A 17,647-nucleotide genomic window follows, 5' to 3' on the forward strand; every position below is an offset into this window, starting at 1 on the left:
CGGGGAGCGTTCCTTTCCTTTATTGAATAACGTCCCGTCGTTCCTCATGAATCAAAACTGCATGTACGGCAAGTTGAACGTGATAGGGGCATGTCAACTTGATTATATGGATGACATCCACGCGCGCATAAATGTGTCAGCCGTTCAAAAAAAAAGTTTCAATCATACTTTAAATCAAAGCAGCTCCAAAATAAGTCAAATATATGTAATGGATTGCAGAAACAAATATTGGAAAACGTATGGATGTAAAGGATGTGAAGGAACAAAATTGAAGAATCTATTGTTTGGTATACTATATTCTGTGTGTCTAATCTTTTGTTCAAATGTCCTAACCACTTTGATTTCATAATGAAGGCACTTTTTTTTTAATTCGCACGCTCGCATCAGTTTTGCGGTTCCCGGAGGGTGTCATTCATATAATCAAATTTTCTTCAATTGTGAAAATAAATTAGTAAACAAACAAAACCTTCACACACCGATCATGTAATGAGTAAAAGTTTCATCAACAGTCACGATATATTAGCTTGGTATCCCCCCCCCCCTCCTGCAAGGTGACATTGAGGTTAACAAATAGTATTTCAGTACATTAGACATCCAGGTAATAAGATGCACCAATCAATAGTTACTCAAGCAACTGGATATGATCTTGGAAACATTTTCCAGCTTTTCAACCGAACACTTGGGATCCAGCCCTAGGCCTCCCACTCCTACGAAGTAACATTTATACTCAAACATCAGGAGCTAACTGACTTATGCAAGTTATGGGCACACAACTTCATCACATAAACCCTTCATCTAAAAGCAAAACAATCTTGATGTCCGTTCAGGTACTGACGAAATACCTTAGATGCAGTTTACAGCGTTTGAGGTTTCTAAATCATATCCAGTTGCTTGAGTAGCTATTAATAGGCGTAAAATATCATTACCGTTTCAGAATTGATACAAGGAAATTGATAATGACAAGGATTTCCATTCCGTGAATCAAACTGCTGGGAAAGAAAATTAGTCAGGAAATTAAGACGGAACTGTTGATTAGTCCGGAAATTGCGGGATATAGGCAATTTTCTTCTGGGCTGTGTATCTGTCGGGTATTATTAACGTTTCCTGGATTCACATTTTCTAGTAGAAGACATCTTTAATTACCAGTCTTAAAGTCCTTGTACAGTAATAGCTTATTTCCTCGGACTGGCCAACTATGGAAATTTATTGAACATAACAACTGTATACAATCTCCTTGCTTAATAATAATTATATCAGTCTGTGTACTAGGATAGGGGGAATTTCATCTTTGGGGAAATAGTTTGTAACATCGTCTCTCTCTCTTAACTTTAAGTTGGACAAGTCAGCACAAAATGAAATACCGTTGTACATTCAGTAAAAACATAAAGCGTGATACCCATAAAATAATTCAAACCATTGGTTTCTCATAATGTTGAATACGTAATACGTATTCAACATTATGAGAAACCAATGGTTTGAATTATAGCATGGGTATCACGCTTTATGTTTTTACTGAATGTACAATTCATATTTCACATATTTCACACAACATCATTTCCTGCATATCTTATTATCTCTAAGCTTGCTGTAACCATCATACATTGGGAAACATTCTGGTTAATCTGAGTTTCCGAATAACCAGTGTTTATTACATATGTGGGAGGATGGGAATAAGATAGTTCTTTTTACAAGGCGATGTGCAGCCGGCCAGGGGTTTCTAATTGCAGTTTATGGTCAGATTGCTCTGTTTAACATACCCAGGGGTGCCTTTGCTCGTCAATTAAATAAATATGGGGGGGGGGGGTGAGAATAAGATAGGACATACGGAGTCTCACTTTTTTACAAGGCTATGCAGCCAGAATGGAAGTTTGTAATTCAGATTCATGAGAAGATTGTCCTGTTTAAGAAACCCAGAGGTTGCTGTGCTCGTCAATTAGATATATCTTGGTTGGGGATGAGAATAAGATAGGGCGTACGGAGCCCCGCGTTTTACAACGGCATGCAGCCAGAGTGGAGGTTTCTTAATTCAGATTTATGACAAGAATGTCCTTTTTATCAAACCCAGAGGTTTCTGTGCTCGTCAATTGATTATATTTGGGGGATGAGAATAAGATAGGGCGTACGGAGCCCCGCGCTTTACAACGGCATGTAGCCAGAGTGGAGGTTTCTTGATTCAGATTTATGACAAGAATATGGTGTTTAGCCAACCCAGGGGGTTCTATGCTCGTCAATTGATTATATTTGGGGGATGAGAATACGATAGGGCGTACGGAGTCCCACGTTTTACAACGCTATGCAGTAAGGATGGAGGTTTCTAATTCAAATTTATGACAAGAATGCCGTGTTTAGCCAACCCAGGGGTTTCTTTGCTCGTCAATTGATTATATCATGGGGGATGTGAATAAGATAGGGCGTACGGAGCCCCGCGTTTTACAACGGCATGCAGCCAGAGTGGAGGTTTCTTAATTCAGATTTATGACAAGAATGCCTTTTTTATCAAACCCAGAGGTTTCTGTGCTCGTCAATTAGATATATCTTGGGGATGAGAATAAGATAGGGCGTGCGGAGCCCCGCGTTTTACAACGCTATGCAGCCAGAATGGAGGTTTCTTAATTCAGATTTATGACAAGAATATGGTGTTAAGCCAACCCAGGGGTTCTATTCTCGTCAATTGATTATATTTGGGGGGTGAGAATACGATAGGTCATACGGAGCCCCACGTTTTTACAACGCTATGCAGCCAGAGTCGAGGTTTCTAATTCAGATTCATGACCAGATTGTCCTGTTTAACAAGCTCGGGCCGCCTCTGCTCGTCAATGGTGCGTTTTTACAACGATGTTATGGCGGCAATGCCAGCAGTTGCAGGGGTGCTAATTCTGTTGATGGACAATGAAATGGACCATGGTTCATTTTCTTATGCTCGGACAACTCGGTATCTCACGTTTCGCGGACGACACCAACGAACCGAACATTTCTCGTTGGACAATGAAATATACCATGTTTTCCTTTTATTACTTAGCATAGTCGGAAAACTCGGTAGCTCGTCATTCGCTGATGACACAAACGAACCGAGCATTTCTTGTTGGACAATGAAATATACCACGGTTCATTTTATTACTTATTATGCTCGGACAACTCGGTATCAGAAGCCCGCGAAAAGTCACCGATCGCGAGTTAGGCCTACGTCACATTTCTATCCGGGGCCCGGCCGGGCTGTTTGCGGAAACGAAAATTTAATGTCTATGTCAATAAATACAAAATGAATGCACAGGGTATGCTGATGAATTATTTTTCACACGTTTTGTGTTTTCTTGTCTTTTATATCGTACTTTTCGTTCCCCAAAGCTATCCGGCTGGACCCCTTACTCTCTAAGCAGAGGTTCGGCTCTGTCTGTTTTTGGCCTATTTTAGGCATTTTGTCGGGCTCTCTATTTTGTACCGTGTTCTGGAAATGAAGAAAACGGTACAAAATGGAAATCTCCAAGCAGATCTTGCGTGGCGTAAAACAGTATCATAAGCTGGGGAAGGAGTTGTGCCGGGAGAGGAGTAAATTTGCCACCGTCGAAGCCGGTTTACTACTCTGCCGGTTAAACTCCTTCCCCAGCTTATGATACTGTCTTATGCCACGCAAGATCCGCTTGGAGATCCGTTTGGATATTACAAAATGGAACGCCCAACAAAAACGCATACAGCAGTACACGTCAAAAACAGCCGAAGCCGAACCTCTGCTTGGAGAGCCTCGCCGAGTGTGCACATAACCGTGTCTCAGGCTGGATGCCAGAGAAGGTTAGTCTAAATTAACCTCTCATAGCGAACATCTGGTGCCAATCTGAAGATTTTAAAACCCAGCCACCGGTAGCGAATACTAATTCCCCGCTGTAGATAAAGCGGGTAGAGTCCGGTCACTGCCAGCGAATGCTAATAAGGTGATTCACTGTTCGAACTGCGCGTGCGAAGCGTGATGCATTTTGGGAAATATGTCAAAGTTCACGGCCCTTGAGATATAAACAAAAATATGTCCAGACATGGTGTCAAGGAGTTGATGGTATCAAGCACGGTCTAGACAAGGTTAGAGGTCTTAAACGTTGAACTCGCGCATGAGCAATGAAAAACATGAACGGCCTTATTCTCCACCCCGTCGTACGCTTTGATAAGATTTTAGAGTCCGGTCACTGTAAGCGAATGCTGATAGGGTGATTCGCTGTTTAAACTGCGCATGCGAAGCGTGATGCATTTCGGAAAATATGTCAAAGTTGACGGCTCTTGAGACATAAACAAACGACGTTGATGGGTTGATAGCCTGCTCAAGCATATGCTAGACGGGACGTGTTCACAAGTCAGACGTCTTGAACTTGAAGAGACTCTTAAAGTAACGGAAAGGACCGAAGTGAATGGACTCGAATCATGACTCTTGCTATTACATGTATGTATTTTGTAACATGTATGTAAAATTGTGTATATAGACTTATAAGACTCATTAGAACTTAAATCTTTATCTCTGTTATATACGTTGTCTGACCCTTGCCTCTTCCCTCATAAGCGATTTGAGCTTTCATGAATAAACAAAGGTTCAAAAAGACTTTGAACTTGCGCATGAGAAATGCAAACCGTGAACGGCCTTATTCTGCCTTGCTTTTTAACCCTTGGCTGGGGCACATTCAGGCCATACATCCGCGTCCTACACACTTCTGTACTCTTCTGCTGTATTGATTTTAGATGAGGCAGGATTTCCCCAGACTCTAGTTCACTGTGCAGAACCGTAGTCTGATATTGCTATAATATGATTTACGTTTAGATGAGTCAAGCGGGCTTCCCTCCAACCGCATCGGTGACACCAGGGTTGGCTGTGGAGTTCATGTACGTCATAGTCCTTCCATCAATCATACGAGCCGAACTTGAACTTCACTGCGGCTCTGTGATATCAATGTCTGCGTCGGCAATTTTCATCGTCATATTCAATTGTCTGTAATACGTGAACTACGCAGTAACATTGATTTTTGCTGTAGCAGTTCGCTCTCTGATTTATGGGTTACGCTTTTCGTGCCAGCAGAACCATTGACTTTCCGATCTTAGCATTTGATTCCAATATTTTATATTGTGTGTGAGATATTAGAAATATACATCTGGGACTAAATCAGCAAGACGTAAATGTCAAATATGATTAAATCAGACAGAAATGTCATTAGATAATGCAGAAACAAACTTTAACACATCTATCTATAGTATCGTATAGTATCGTATAGTATCGTATAGGCGTGTATAAACGCGATGTAGTGCAACTAAGAACGTACATCAAACTATACATTAAAGCACTTTCAGGAGTAAGCCATCTCGCGGGTTGAACTGTGCATGCGCAGTGAGGTGCATTGTGGGTAGTTAATTTTGAAGGCCCTTGAGATTAAATCCAACCCCGTAAAACATCATGTGGCAAAATTGACTCGGGCGGGGGAAAGCTGCCAGTACCCCGAAGAAAGGCCCTCCACGATAGACAGGCCCTCCACGATAGACAGATGCTAGGTTATCTTCCACTGTGCCCTTTATAGACGACCGACTAATTAACTATTACATCATCTCATAATTTCTTTATCCCTCTTGTTTCTTTCAAGCGTCACTATCTCCCGGTTTATCATCAGTGACCTTTAAGACAGACATGTTTCTCTTTTTAGACGAGTCATCAAATCTCGTGAGATTTCGGCAGTAATCAGGCAGACAGTCTGTCGGATCTCGCGAGACTTAGCAGGCAGATGATTGGTCTTTAGATCTCGCGAGACTTCGGCAGTGATCACTTTAATGAGTAATCAAATCTCGCGAGACATCCGGATGCTTCGACTGCCTATTTTGACTAATTTTGACTAATTTTGACTAATTTTGACTAATTTTTTCGTACCTATTAGACTCATGTTAGTAGGTTACAGAGAACATTCCATCACGGAGTGGCAGATTTGGCACAAACGATAATTGGGTATCTACAGTATCTAAATGAATACAAAATACAAAAAAGACTTGGGTTGCTTTGGGAAAACCGTTTGCCTGGTATTTGTGTGGAATTTCACATTTTAGAATAAGTCCAAATTTGTACCTTTATCGCAATAAACTCCCATTTCGGACTCTGACCACTTTTAGGTTAAGTCGTTTGATAATGGCAGGAACTAGACATGAACTAGCTCGAAGTACTTGGAGTTTTTCTCTGGTCTGTGTACTAACTCATGTTGAAGATGTCGTCATGGGGGGAGGGGGGCACAAACATAAATGTATGTATTTGCGTACAGCACATCTCAGTCATATTCATCTGACGACATCATAGCAGTGAATTCGGCGTAGTTGATCTGAAATAGGAAAAAAAATATCAGTGTTTTAAGAATTGTGGATCATTTACTAACAGAGCAGACTGAAATTTCATAGCAGTGAATAAAAAGGCAAAGCTATTAAAAACTGCAATTTCCAAAGATGAAATTGGACCCAAATTGTACCATTGAGTTCTTCTTAAGGAATGGGCGATGTACTGTTACCCACGTAATGCACTGACTATGTGAGCAATGGATCATAAGTTGTATCTGCATAACGTGACGTCACTGACGTAGATTGCTCTTTTCTTGACAACGGCTGGGAGTTGCTTACTTGCTTGCTTAAGACGAGTCCTTCTGGTCCGCTGGGAGTTGGACGGTCGAAAAGTTTGGTAAATCCCAAATTTTGCACTGAAATTTACAGTTCAACTTTCCTTCTGGATGACATTTGCCAACGCAAATTGAATTTTCACGCTTGAATATTGATTGACGTTTTGCAAAGCTTGAACGAGAAATATGTTGCATTTGCTAGCAAATGTTTTGACCTCTACTGACCTTTCCATCTCCGTCCATGTCGGCCAGCCGGATCATGTTCTCCACCTCCTCGTCTGTCATTGGCTGGCCCAGACACGTCATCACGTGACGTAACTCTTCCACACTCAGATGGCCGTCGCCATTCTTCAAGACAAACAAGAGTTCAGAGACCTCATACTCCGCTAGTGAATGTCTAAATTGAAGTTCACTGGTCAAACAATTGAGGTTTTGATTAATTACATATGTCCATTGACCACTTCCTGTCCCTGTACGATGAACGTGACAAACAAATGGAAAATATACAGCTGCCGAATCATACCAAAGCAACACCTCCCCTTGAATTAGTAGCCATTGACCCCTGGGCTATCTGTCAGCTTGATAAATAACTGATTCTACAAACTATGAACTCTATTTCGTATCACTACAGTATATCTGACCCTTTGAAGTGATGAGGTTGATAAATGACTGTGAGCTTTATTTCCTGACACTGTCGTAATTTTGGCCCTTAGAACATAGAGGGTCAATAAATGACTAATTCTACCAACTATGAACTCTACTTCCTGTTACTCCCGTAACTCTGATCTTTTGTCCTTCGCTTCCTGTCAATCATGTTGACCATCGTCGGAGGGAGAAGATTTGTATTCTTATTCATGACAAGTTTTCGGAATATCAGGAGAATCCCATTCCCATCCATAAAACGTTCCCTGCTGTAGCCTAAGTGAATATACTGTCTAGCTCTCACAAGGCTCACCGTGTCAAATGTTCTGAAGGCTTCGCTGATGACGACAGAGGCGTCTGTCTTCTCTGTTCTCTTCTCCATCACGGTGAGAAATTCCAAGAAATTGATCTTTTCTGTCTTGTCCAGGTCAGCCCTCTCCATTAGGGCCTTGTATAAGAAGGAATCAAAGACATTATAATTCCTTGAAGTATTTAGAGTTTTATGATTTGATTTCTTAATGTCATGTATCCTGGTTTTATCATACACTATTATGTTGCTAGTCATATTACCATAGATCTAAACACTTCGTGTTGCCAATATATTTGAAATTCATTGCGTTTGGCAGTACGGTAAGCTCGATGTTGTAGCAATAGCACCCTCTATCGATGATTGTGAGATCGCAGCTGTGATACGTTTAGAGCTTTCTAGCAGTAGATACTCTCCAATCAGCGGTTGATGGAAAACTCGTGACCTTTTTCTTATATGCCGGCTTTTTTGTCAGTTATCCCCACATGGAAATAGCTTAGTATACAGGAAAAAAGACGGCATATCAGGAAAAGTAATGATTTTTCCCTATCAAACTGTGTTTGGAGAGTGGGTCTGAAGAAGGATGTGAGGCCATTGTCGGCTATGTGTGAGGGTCTGCATGCCTTTTTCTCTTAAACGTTATCAACCCACCCACCCCCATGCAGACCCTCTTGTGTGACAGGGACTTAAGTGGAAGGTTTCATCTGAACCTGTGGATATTTACCGTGAGTTGGTCATTGGTACAGTTTTGACCGACCCTTTCCAGTACCATCCCCAACTGTTCCACAGTGACGTCCCCGTTGCTATCCTCGTATGCAGAGAATGCCTCTTTAAACCCCGCTATCTGCTCGGCGCTGAAGTCAAATAATTCTTCTGTAACACACAACCAGGAAAAACAACACGTCTCTAACGTGTGCTGCAATGTTGAACTTCATATTTAATTCCGATCAAACCAATCTGTCCGTATATGCAGCATGTACTGTTGAGTTGAGGAGAAACCTGGTGTGTTACGCCATGAGGCAGTTTACCGGGTATGCAAAACAAAGAAACAAACAAACAAAAAAGCTAGATAACCATTCCTTTGTTATTTTGGGTATACAAACAGTTTTAGTAATACAGACAGAGACCAAACTGAAAACCATCATAATATAAGAAGAAACCACTCATGAATGGAAACAAAGAAAAAGGATGTGCCATTCCACCCGAGGCAGACTTGCACCCGCCCACCCTTCTGCCAAGAAACGACACATCAAAGCAAACTGGAAATTATAAAGAGGACTTCATCAAGAAGAATATGAAACAAAATACCTAATTTTTCCGTTTCCTCTCGCTTCTCTATCGGAGGCAGAACTTTCTTTGCCGTTCGCCACATTTTTCTGTGTGGTTCCTCTCCTGTGTTTTACTAGTAAACGCTAAAGAGCTATTTATTCTGACCATCGCTTTTCTGATGTCATCAATCGACTATTGGTTGCTTCTCAATGATACTTTATTATTACGTAAGAGTCTATTCTAGAGCATCTACTGTAATTGACTACGTCATGTTCTGGAACCTGACAAAATGGCAACATAGCAATCATATGCAACGACGCCTCCTGTCGGATAGTATGCGAACGACACCTGTTGTGAAAACACTATCACATCAATTTTTCCTCAATTATTGTATTGGCACACAGGATCACTGCAAGGACATTATGATGATTTGAAATTCTTTATTTCATGTAAATCGATCGAAAGCAACACAATACACATAAAAATGTTAATCCAAGACACATTTCTAGGCGTTTCTAGAATGTCTTACTGTAGTGAAAGTCAAATTCAAACGTATGTTCAATCACCTGTTAGGTATGTTGAAATATTCATTCATAAACGAATAACACAATTCCTACGCTTAGCGTTAAACATGTTGTATGTTGACCAAACATTGTACTTGCACTAACATACATGTCATATTGTAGTGTGTTCTGTTCAACTTCTGCCCATCAGATTCCATCTGAACTCGAATATACAGCTCGCCTTACGCAGAGCTGCTCCGTTTGCTTCGTACCAAAGTTCGTCCATTTTTCTGGTCATTTCCAGACACTCCGGAAGGTCGGCCAGGGGAATCTCCCGGCAAGTCAGTCCGCATTCCTTGGAATGTTGATAAATGCATCTTTTCAGTCTTGTCTTCCTCTCTCTGTGCGCCAATAAAAACAAGGCACCCGGCTGAAATGTAAAAAGAAACATGTTGTTAGCTACAATAATCTCGAGATTGAGTTGTGTGTTGGTGTTTCACCAAGTTATACTTTTTTTGTACACACGTGGAAGCCATTTAATTGCACGGCGGACTACCGCACACTTCTGTTAATTGCACGGAATCCCCAAATCCCAAACCGGTGTGGTCCACCTGGATAACTTCGCCTTGTTGCACCATTCGGATAATTGCACGAAATACACTGGCAAATCACTGGCAAATGTGATGTGCAATTAAACGGCTTGCACATGCAAATCCACATCAGTAAACAAGAAATGCTGCGTGCTTCGTCATTATAAGCTATTTCACTGTGTGCACTGCGCCTGCGTTGGTCAATATACATTGTCGGTGATAAGTCGTAATAGCCGCGATGATCTTTGTTACTTTTGACGGAAATTTAAACAACATACACACAACTAAAGTTCAATTAACTTGGGGAAGCTTTCGAGACGAACTCAACCCGGAGATCTCATCTTGGAGTTTCATGTTATTCTTTGTACCTTTTTGTGCAGCAGTTTTCCGACCGTCCGGAACAGCGGCAGACATGCGCACCGCGTGTACAGCAGGTCTGAACCCAGGATCAGGTCAAAGGTCCCGTACGTGACCTCAAACTGCTCCAGCCCCTCCCCCCACTTCAGGTGCGCACAGCGTGGGCTGTCTGTGGGAGAGATGTAAGTATACACATATAGATAGATAGATAGATAGATAGATAGATAGATAGATAGATAGATAGATAGATAGATAGATAGATAGATAGATAGATAGATAGATAGATAGATAGATAGATAGATAGATAGATAGATAGATAGATAGATAGATAGATAGATAGATAGATAGATAGATAGATAGATAGATAGATAGATAGATAGATAGATAGATAGATAGATAGATAGATAGATAGATAGATAGATAGATAGATAGATAGATAGATAGATAGATAGATAGATGGATAGATAGATAGATAGATAGATAGATGGATGGATAGATGGATAGATAGATGGATGGATGGATGGATGGATGGATAGATGGATAGATAGATGGATAGATGGATGGATGGATGGATGGATAGATGGATGGATGGATGGATGGACAAATAGACTGAAAGATTAAATGATAGATAGATAGCTATAGATGGATGGACAGAGAGATAGATTGATATAGATAGATAGATGCTGCATCCAGGGGGCGCTTTTCGCGATTTTCCACATAGGCTCTCTAATGTCGGGAAGATCGTTTTTCACACTCCTAGTATATGAGTTTACCACTCTATCAATAAACCAATACTAGTATATAATTTGCAGATTACCTGCTAAATCTGTAAAATTTTCCTCGATGTTCATGTTGAGCAAACGTTTGACCCTTGTGTCGTGATCTGTCAGGACCACCCTTCCGGGAATGCGGGCTATCCGGGAAGCGAGGATCCCCACCAGTCCCGTCCCCGACCCTAATTCCAGGACGGAAGCCACGCCCCTCAACACGTCATGCCGAGCGTATAGGTAACAACAGAGGACCTAGAAATAAAGAGGAAAATGTTAGTGGATAACTTTCTTCATAAAAGAATGAATCGACAGAATATGCTAGTATCTCATTACCTGGATGTCTAACCTTTATTGACGTAACATGTTACAATGTTTTAATGCTGTAAAATTGACATGTTTTATTATTGTCTTGCCTCAATAATACTCGTATGTGACTTACAAATCATTTAACATACGGAGTTGAATGTTAAGATGTAAATCTCTTTACCTTCGCTAGGGGCCAAATCCGCTCACCCAATGCAGAACCCCCTGAGGATGAAAACAAAGACATTTTTTCTTCCACGCACGTTTTAGCAAACAACAAATCTAGATGTGAACTTCTTACATTTTAAGAATCAGAGGTATCAAATAACGCAGGAATGGCTATTGTTAATATACAACCTATACTTTTCCCGCAAAGTTGTGCGTACTATACAACTTGTAGTTAACTACATTGCATAAGTAGTTTCGTTGTTATTGCTGCGCATGTGGGTAATATGCAAACAGTTCTTGTCAACACCATGCCTGATAAATGTCCGGACATTCGTTTTAGTCTACTACTCAGGGAGCTTAACCTTTGACATATTACCCACAATGCATTTCGTTACGCATGCGAAGTTGCAGCCGTGAACCGCCTTATTACAGACACTCACATGTGGTGATGTTCAGGCGTATTTCGTGAGGACCAACCGCAATAGTCTCCTGCTTCAGCGCCGGTCTAAGAGAGAGAGTAGAGCGGGTTCAAATGGACCGATCCCCCAACCCTGTCCCCTGTTCGAACATGGTTCTATTTCGAACACCTCTGTCAAAAATAGCCATTTCTGTCCCACGGGAGCAGTTTTGACAGGTGTTCGAAATAGAATAGAGGGGGTTCTATTTGTTCGATATGGCGTTCGACAGGATCAGTCCATTATTTATAGAGAGCTGAAACAAACGCTGTCTAAAATTGCAACTGTACATCATGCGTACAATCGTCTCTTGTAGTTTAGAGATTTACTTTTGTAGATATTTTCCTGGGAACAGCATGTATTGTGCAAGTGTAGTGTTGTTGTTGTTGTTGTTGTTTTGCGTTTGTCTGGATCAGCTATTCCCCCTCACCAACCGTGATCCCTCTGTCCCGTGAGTAGTTGTTGAGACCAGGTTTGATCGTTATGATTTTATGATTAAGGAGACAGAACTGGAGTAGCATGTCTTACCCAGCCCGATTCGTCTCCAGTAGATGTCTCTCCTTTTCTGTGAGGTTCTCGAGATCTGTCTTTTCAGTTTCCATTCGGGTAAACATCTGGAGATTGTAAAATAAATGAATAAAACAAAAGTAATAAGTTTATTGCAAAATCTTGGACGGAGGCTAATTGAAGGTGACAAAATGGCATACAAATATTGGTAAACAGTATAGTAAGCGACTATTCTAGTTTAAAGGTTAGCTCTAAAAATATCATACTAACAACAGGACGTAAACCTATCAGTGGACAGACAACATTTCCACCACAAAGACGGCAGTGACTTAAGCTACACTATGATGCACCAGTGGAATATCTTGACGTTCCCTGCATCTAAATAACTGATGTATGAATGAATGAATGGATGGATGGATGGATGGATGGATGGATGGATGGATGGATGGATGGATGGATGGATGGATGGATGGATGGATGGATGGATGGATGGATGGATGGATGGATGGATGGATGGATGGATGGATGGATGGATGGATGGATGGATGGATGGATGGATGGATGGATGGATGGATGTGTGTAAAAGTGATTATTTTATGACAACGTCTTATTGTGTTTACGTCATGTATATACTTTACATCATAGCTCTCCAGAATGGAGGAATAAATGATGGAAAGGAATTATTGAGTGTAAATACACCGGAATAATTTGACGTCCCCTGCATCTAAATAACTGATGTATGTTTTTCTCCAGTGGTTCTTTTCATTGTGCAGTTATTTAATTTTGCTCCCCCAGTCGTCTCCTGTAATCAGGTTCCGTCTCCAGAGGAAATCATCTCTTGTTCTCACACCGGATCCACTTGAGTTTAAATCACATCATACGTCACCCTTCACCAACCTCTAGTCTAGACTTATAACGTTAGTGAACATTACTAAAGCTTTGGGCACAACCCATCGTACATGCAAATACGTGCTGTCTACGTGCCAAAACGTGGGCAATCTTTTGGGATCCGTAAATGGTAAGTACCGCCTCCGTACGAACTCGTAGGGAATCCGACGGATTTTGGAGCACACAGACACGCCGTAGAACTTAACGTGCAGGCAAAACTTTGTGTGCCATCGCGCCGCGGATTCACCCCCCGCACGTGCCAGTACGGTCGACGCGCCTGCCCTGTACAACCTGAACGTTTTCAGAAATACGTGGCGGACGTGGTCTTCCAAAAAAAACGTACGGACAAATTGCACGTACGGCGGGCTGTGCCCTTAGCTTTAGGCTCCTTCTACGCGACGATAGCTGAGCGATGGTACAGCGACCAACATTAGATTGCGCAACCCCTGATTTCAAATTTGTAAAATAAAGCAAGATGTAAGAGTTTCATCCAAAAGACAAAAGTACAATACGTAAAAAGAAGTTTTATTTTGAAACTCATTCTATATTTCAATTTTTTTTAAACATGCTATCAGTAGAGTGTCCGGAAGTGAGTGGGAAGTTTAAGACATCTCCTTAATGTGAAGAACAACAGTACTCACCAGTTTAGATGAGGACAGGGCGGCTGCCATGGTTCAGAGTTAAAACTGATGTAGATGGCGGAGAACACACAGCAAAGGCCCCTCGGGTTCTTAGTACGTGATAAAGATTTCCACGTGTTGTTGTTGTTTCGAGTTTGTTGTTTTTTATTGTCCTTCGGTGATGTGGGTCATTCCGCTGCGACGAATGCCGAAAATACTGGTATGATATATAACGCTAGTTCACATTTATCCGTTGGGTAACCTATACCCGTTGCTTTTAAGGTCGTCGGAGATATCACACCGACGGACGTTGGTTTCAAACTGCAATATTTTCAGTATATTGCAGTCTAAAACTACTACCCATCGGTTTGATGTGATGTTTTGAAAAACAACGGTTATAGGTTACCCTGCGGATAAAGGTGAACTAGCGTTAAAACAGAGACAACAATTGTTTAGTTAAAACAAAGCGCTGCTGTAATAGTACTAAAGCGCACTATTTCTGAATTATATTTCAAGCAGAAGATATGCTTTATCATGTGATATTTGAAAGCATGTCAAGAAGCATCTCATATTTCCATGACTTGATCAGTGTAAAAGACATCAATGCACACATAATCTAAAAACAAATCTATGAAATTCGTTGAGTGATCATCTGTCAAACATTCGTCGCTAAGCTGTCGCAGCCTGTTGGAAAACTCACTAGACCCATGCCGACCCTACCCATGTATTTCCTATACGTTTAGACACTTTCTTTATCGTTAATATTTTCGGCATAAATGACAGGCAATGTGCATACCAAGAAGCCACGGAGCTGTTAGTAATATCCCACTTCAATCAGTTGCCCTGTTTATCTTATCATATGTAGCTCACGTACAGTAAAGGGGAATACACATTACAGTAACAGTTAGACTCACCGGTCTCATTTGCTACAGGCATCCCTGAAGACGGCGTCAATCACGACAAAATCACCATCACTGGCTTATTTATGCTCTCTTATGTATGTCCATTCTACCCGTACCAAGTTGAACGACACGCGGATTTCTCAAAGGAACGCACGGGCGACATTTTCTTCTGAGTCAGTCTCTTCCATTTTGTAAAGGACCGCATCGGGTCAGACACTTACCCGTGATTACATATAGAAGGGCGCCTCTAAACCGTAGGAATCACGGTGATTGTAATCACCAATCAAGTCCTCCTACATCCAACCTGCATAATGACGCTATGTGCCTTGCAATTCTGCTTTGACTTTGGTTTAGATATATCATTAGGTGTGTCTACCACTCCCTCTTGGTGACCGCTTGGTGCAGAGCAAAAGATGAAAAACAGAAAACAGAAAGTTACGGAAGTTACGTTGCAGTACTAAAGCAAGTCGCTATGGGACTAAGAATTTAGCAATTTCGAGGTCTTGTCAATGCCTTTATTTAGGTCATCCCTGTCATTATTGTGTTTCGTATTGGCAGACGCCAAAACGCACACCAACCCTAGTAAACTTCTAGCAAAGGTAATGCAAGTAGTTAACGTAAATGTAAGTACGTACTTTCTTTCTTTCATATTTCTATTTTTGCTTGTTTGTTTTTCTTTATCTCCAAATTAATTTTAGTACGGAATTTTTACTAACTCTTGGCTTTCCTTAATTTCTATCTGTCTGCCTCACAGTTATAAGCTACCCGTACCCTCGTGTAAGCCTCGGTAGTATCTTGTTGTACCGTACAGTCGCTTCGCAAAATGAAGAAAATATAGTAAGTTATTGAAGAAAAATATTTCCGACTAGAAAGTAATTTTCCCTGTGGGCGATCCATAATTAAATAACATTGACTCTTCAAATGAAGTGGTCAGAAAATGAACTAGACATTAGGGTTCATTATACGGGTGGGCCATTGTCTTATCTGACGTTGATCTGGGCCGTGAGAGTACAGGGTCGTGAGAGGTCACAGTAAAAGAAGTCTCAAGTACTCACCACGCCACTCTCACTAATCAAGATACCAATATGAGTCTAGACCGGTATTTTCAACTCGTATCTTTTCAATCTGTAGCGTATCTGTTACAACATGGGCCAGAATAGCTTGCCGTGGTCTCCAGACCTTCTCCAGGCCTTCTCCAGACGATGGATTGGACTTTAGGTGAGCGAAGTCATCTGTAGTTGGGAGTTGGACGTCGATAAGGTTGCCTACTAGTCTTTAAATGTCGTTCAAGTTCTTATATGCGATCAGAAGAGTAATCAGGGGCTAGGACAAGATGTGTAACAAAGGCTTAACGCAGTTATAGGGCGCGGCTATATGGCGCGGTGTTGTACAGTAATGTGTCCTTGGTACTGACACCGGCTTTCCATGCTAACATTGCCGTGCCAGTACGGGCGACGTCCTTGGTACTGAAATACAGGTCAAGTACAAGTCCACGATATTCCTCAATCAAGTTTTTAAAAAATTGACGCGCCTGGATAGATTGCATTTCCATAATTCTTCCTATTTGAAAGCTACTGATTTTCCTGGAAAGTAGGGAGACAGACTTCGACATGTATTATGTATGCGGAGTCACCATAGGGCAAGTTACATGTAGGTTTCCAACAGCTCACGTCTTACTTGAAAACACTGTATAGATAAGAATCGTAGTGCACTTGTCACTGGTAACCTGCAATGGGTATACGGTGGAAGGGCTCATGTAGTAATAACGTTTTTATAGTTATGGCTGCCCCATACTCAAAGTCACAGAGAGGAACTGTCCACATGGACTGAACATTTATCTACAATATCTTCTTTTGCCTACGTTGCAACCTCTTTCCCTGTCATTGAGAGGCCCCCTCCATTGCGAGGAGGCCGGTTTAGTCTCCTGGGTTACTGAGAGCATGGACAGGCTGTAACTTCCCATTTGGGGGGAACACATTTTGAAATTCTGTTGTGAAATGATCACACTCTCTTCTTCAGGTCTACGTTAAACAACTATAGTAATTATATTATAATAGTAGATGTTATGCCAGTGAAACATTTTCACTTTGGTGATGCCGAAATTGTATTTTTCTTGAAGCTTTAAATGCATCATCATCATCATCTTTCCTCCTCTTGCGAGGTGATGCAAACGAAGTTGGCCTTCCAGAATTGCCTGTCCTTCATCGCCGTAAGAAGACCTTTCCCCTCCAGTCCTGTTTCTTCCTCAATGAGTTTCTTGAGAGTTGAGCTTGGACGACCGACTCTTCTCTTACTGTCGGGGGACCACAACAATAGTCTACCAGCTGGTTCGTTGGCTCGTGCCACGTGACCCGCAAGGCACAGCCGACGCTGTTTCACTTTTGTAGAAACTTTTGGTAGTGGTCCGTACAACTGTTTGTTTGTAGTATGTTTCCACCATGGACAGTTGTAGACTAGACGAAGCATCCTTGTATATGTGCCGTTGAGTTTTTGAGAATGTGTCTTGGACATAAGCCAAGATTCAGATCCGTACAACAGAATTGTTTCAATACATGTCTGAAAGAGTTTTGTCTTGGTTTGTTTTCTGATGGGGGATTTCCAAACTCTGTGCAATGAATGAAGGGCACTCCATGCCAAGGCTATCCTAACATTCATATCATGAAGACTATCGGTGAAACCACCTAAGTATTTGAAGTCGGAAACCCGCTCTATGGAGCTGCCATCAGATGTTAAAAGTAAACTAGGAGTTGTT

General features: G+C 41.5%; 2 protein-coding genes across 2 annotated transcripts; both read right to left on the bottom strand.

Moving 5' to 3' along the window:
• Positions 1 to 6,066: 6,066 nt before the first annotated feature.
• On the bottom strand, positions 6,067 to 9,004 carry LOC118406082 (calmodulin-A-like). Its single transcript, XM_035805944.1, has 5 exons — positions 8,872 to 9,004; positions 8,288 to 8,436; positions 7,570 to 7,704; positions 6,840 to 6,962; positions 6,067 to 6,326 (listed from the first exon to the last, which is right to left on the bottom strand). The coding sequence occupies exons 1-5, from the start codon at positions 8,933 to 8,935 to the stop codon at positions 6,276 to 6,278; spliced, it is 522 nt and encodes a 173-aa protein (XP_035661837.1). The 5' UTR covers positions 8,936 to 9,004; the 3' UTR covers positions 6,067 to 6,275.
• A 524-nt stretch (positions 9,005 to 9,528) lies between these two features.
• On the bottom strand, positions 9,529 to 14,044 carry LOC118405484 (protein N-lysine methyltransferase METTL21A-like). Its single transcript, XM_035804986.1, has 4 exons — positions 14,015 to 14,044; positions 11,100 to 11,304; positions 10,294 to 10,451; positions 9,529 to 9,690 (listed from the first exon to the last, which is right to left on the bottom strand). Exons 1-4 carry the CDS (start codon positions 14,042 to 14,044, stop codon positions 9,529 to 9,531), a joined length of 555 nt encoding a protein of 184 aa, XP_035660879.1.
• Between the last annotated feature and the right edge of the window lie 3,603 nt (positions 14,045 to 17,647).

The sequence above is a fragment of the Branchiostoma floridae genome, chromosome 18, assembly GCF_000003815.2.
Source record: "Branchiostoma floridae strain S238N-H82 chromosome 18, Bfl_VNyyK, whole genome shotgun sequence".
Classification (NCBI taxonomy): Eukaryota; Metazoa; Chordata; class Leptocardii; order Amphioxiformes; family Branchiostomatidae; genus Branchiostoma; species Branchiostoma floridae.

Bases quoted from the DNA above. Each gene is read 5' to 3' on its own strand.
- LOC118406082 (XM_035805944.1), bottom strand. From the start codon at position 8,935: ATGTGGCGAACGGCAAAGAAAGTTCTGCCTCCGATAGAGAAGCGAGAG. The intron at 6,963-7,569 runs GTGAGCCTTGTG...TTTGTCTTGAAG, and splicing joins CCTTCAGAACATTTGACACG to AATGGCGACGGCCATCTGAG. The intron at 6,327-6,839 runs GTCAGTAGAGGT...TTCCTATTTCAG, and splicing joins ACATGGACGGAGATGGAAAG to ATCAACTACGCCGAATTCAC.
- LOC118405484 (XM_035804986.1), bottom strand. From the start codon at position 14,044: ATGGCAGCCGCCCTGTCCTCATCTAAACTG. The intron at 10,452-11,099 runs GTAATCTGCAAA...TCTCTCCCACAG, and splicing joins AAATTTTACAGATTTAGCAG to ACAGCCCACGCTGTGCGCAC. The intron at 9,691-10,293 runs GTACAAAGAATA...CAACATTCCAAG, and splicing joins GAAAACTGCTGCACAAAAAG to GAATGCGGACTGACTTGCCG.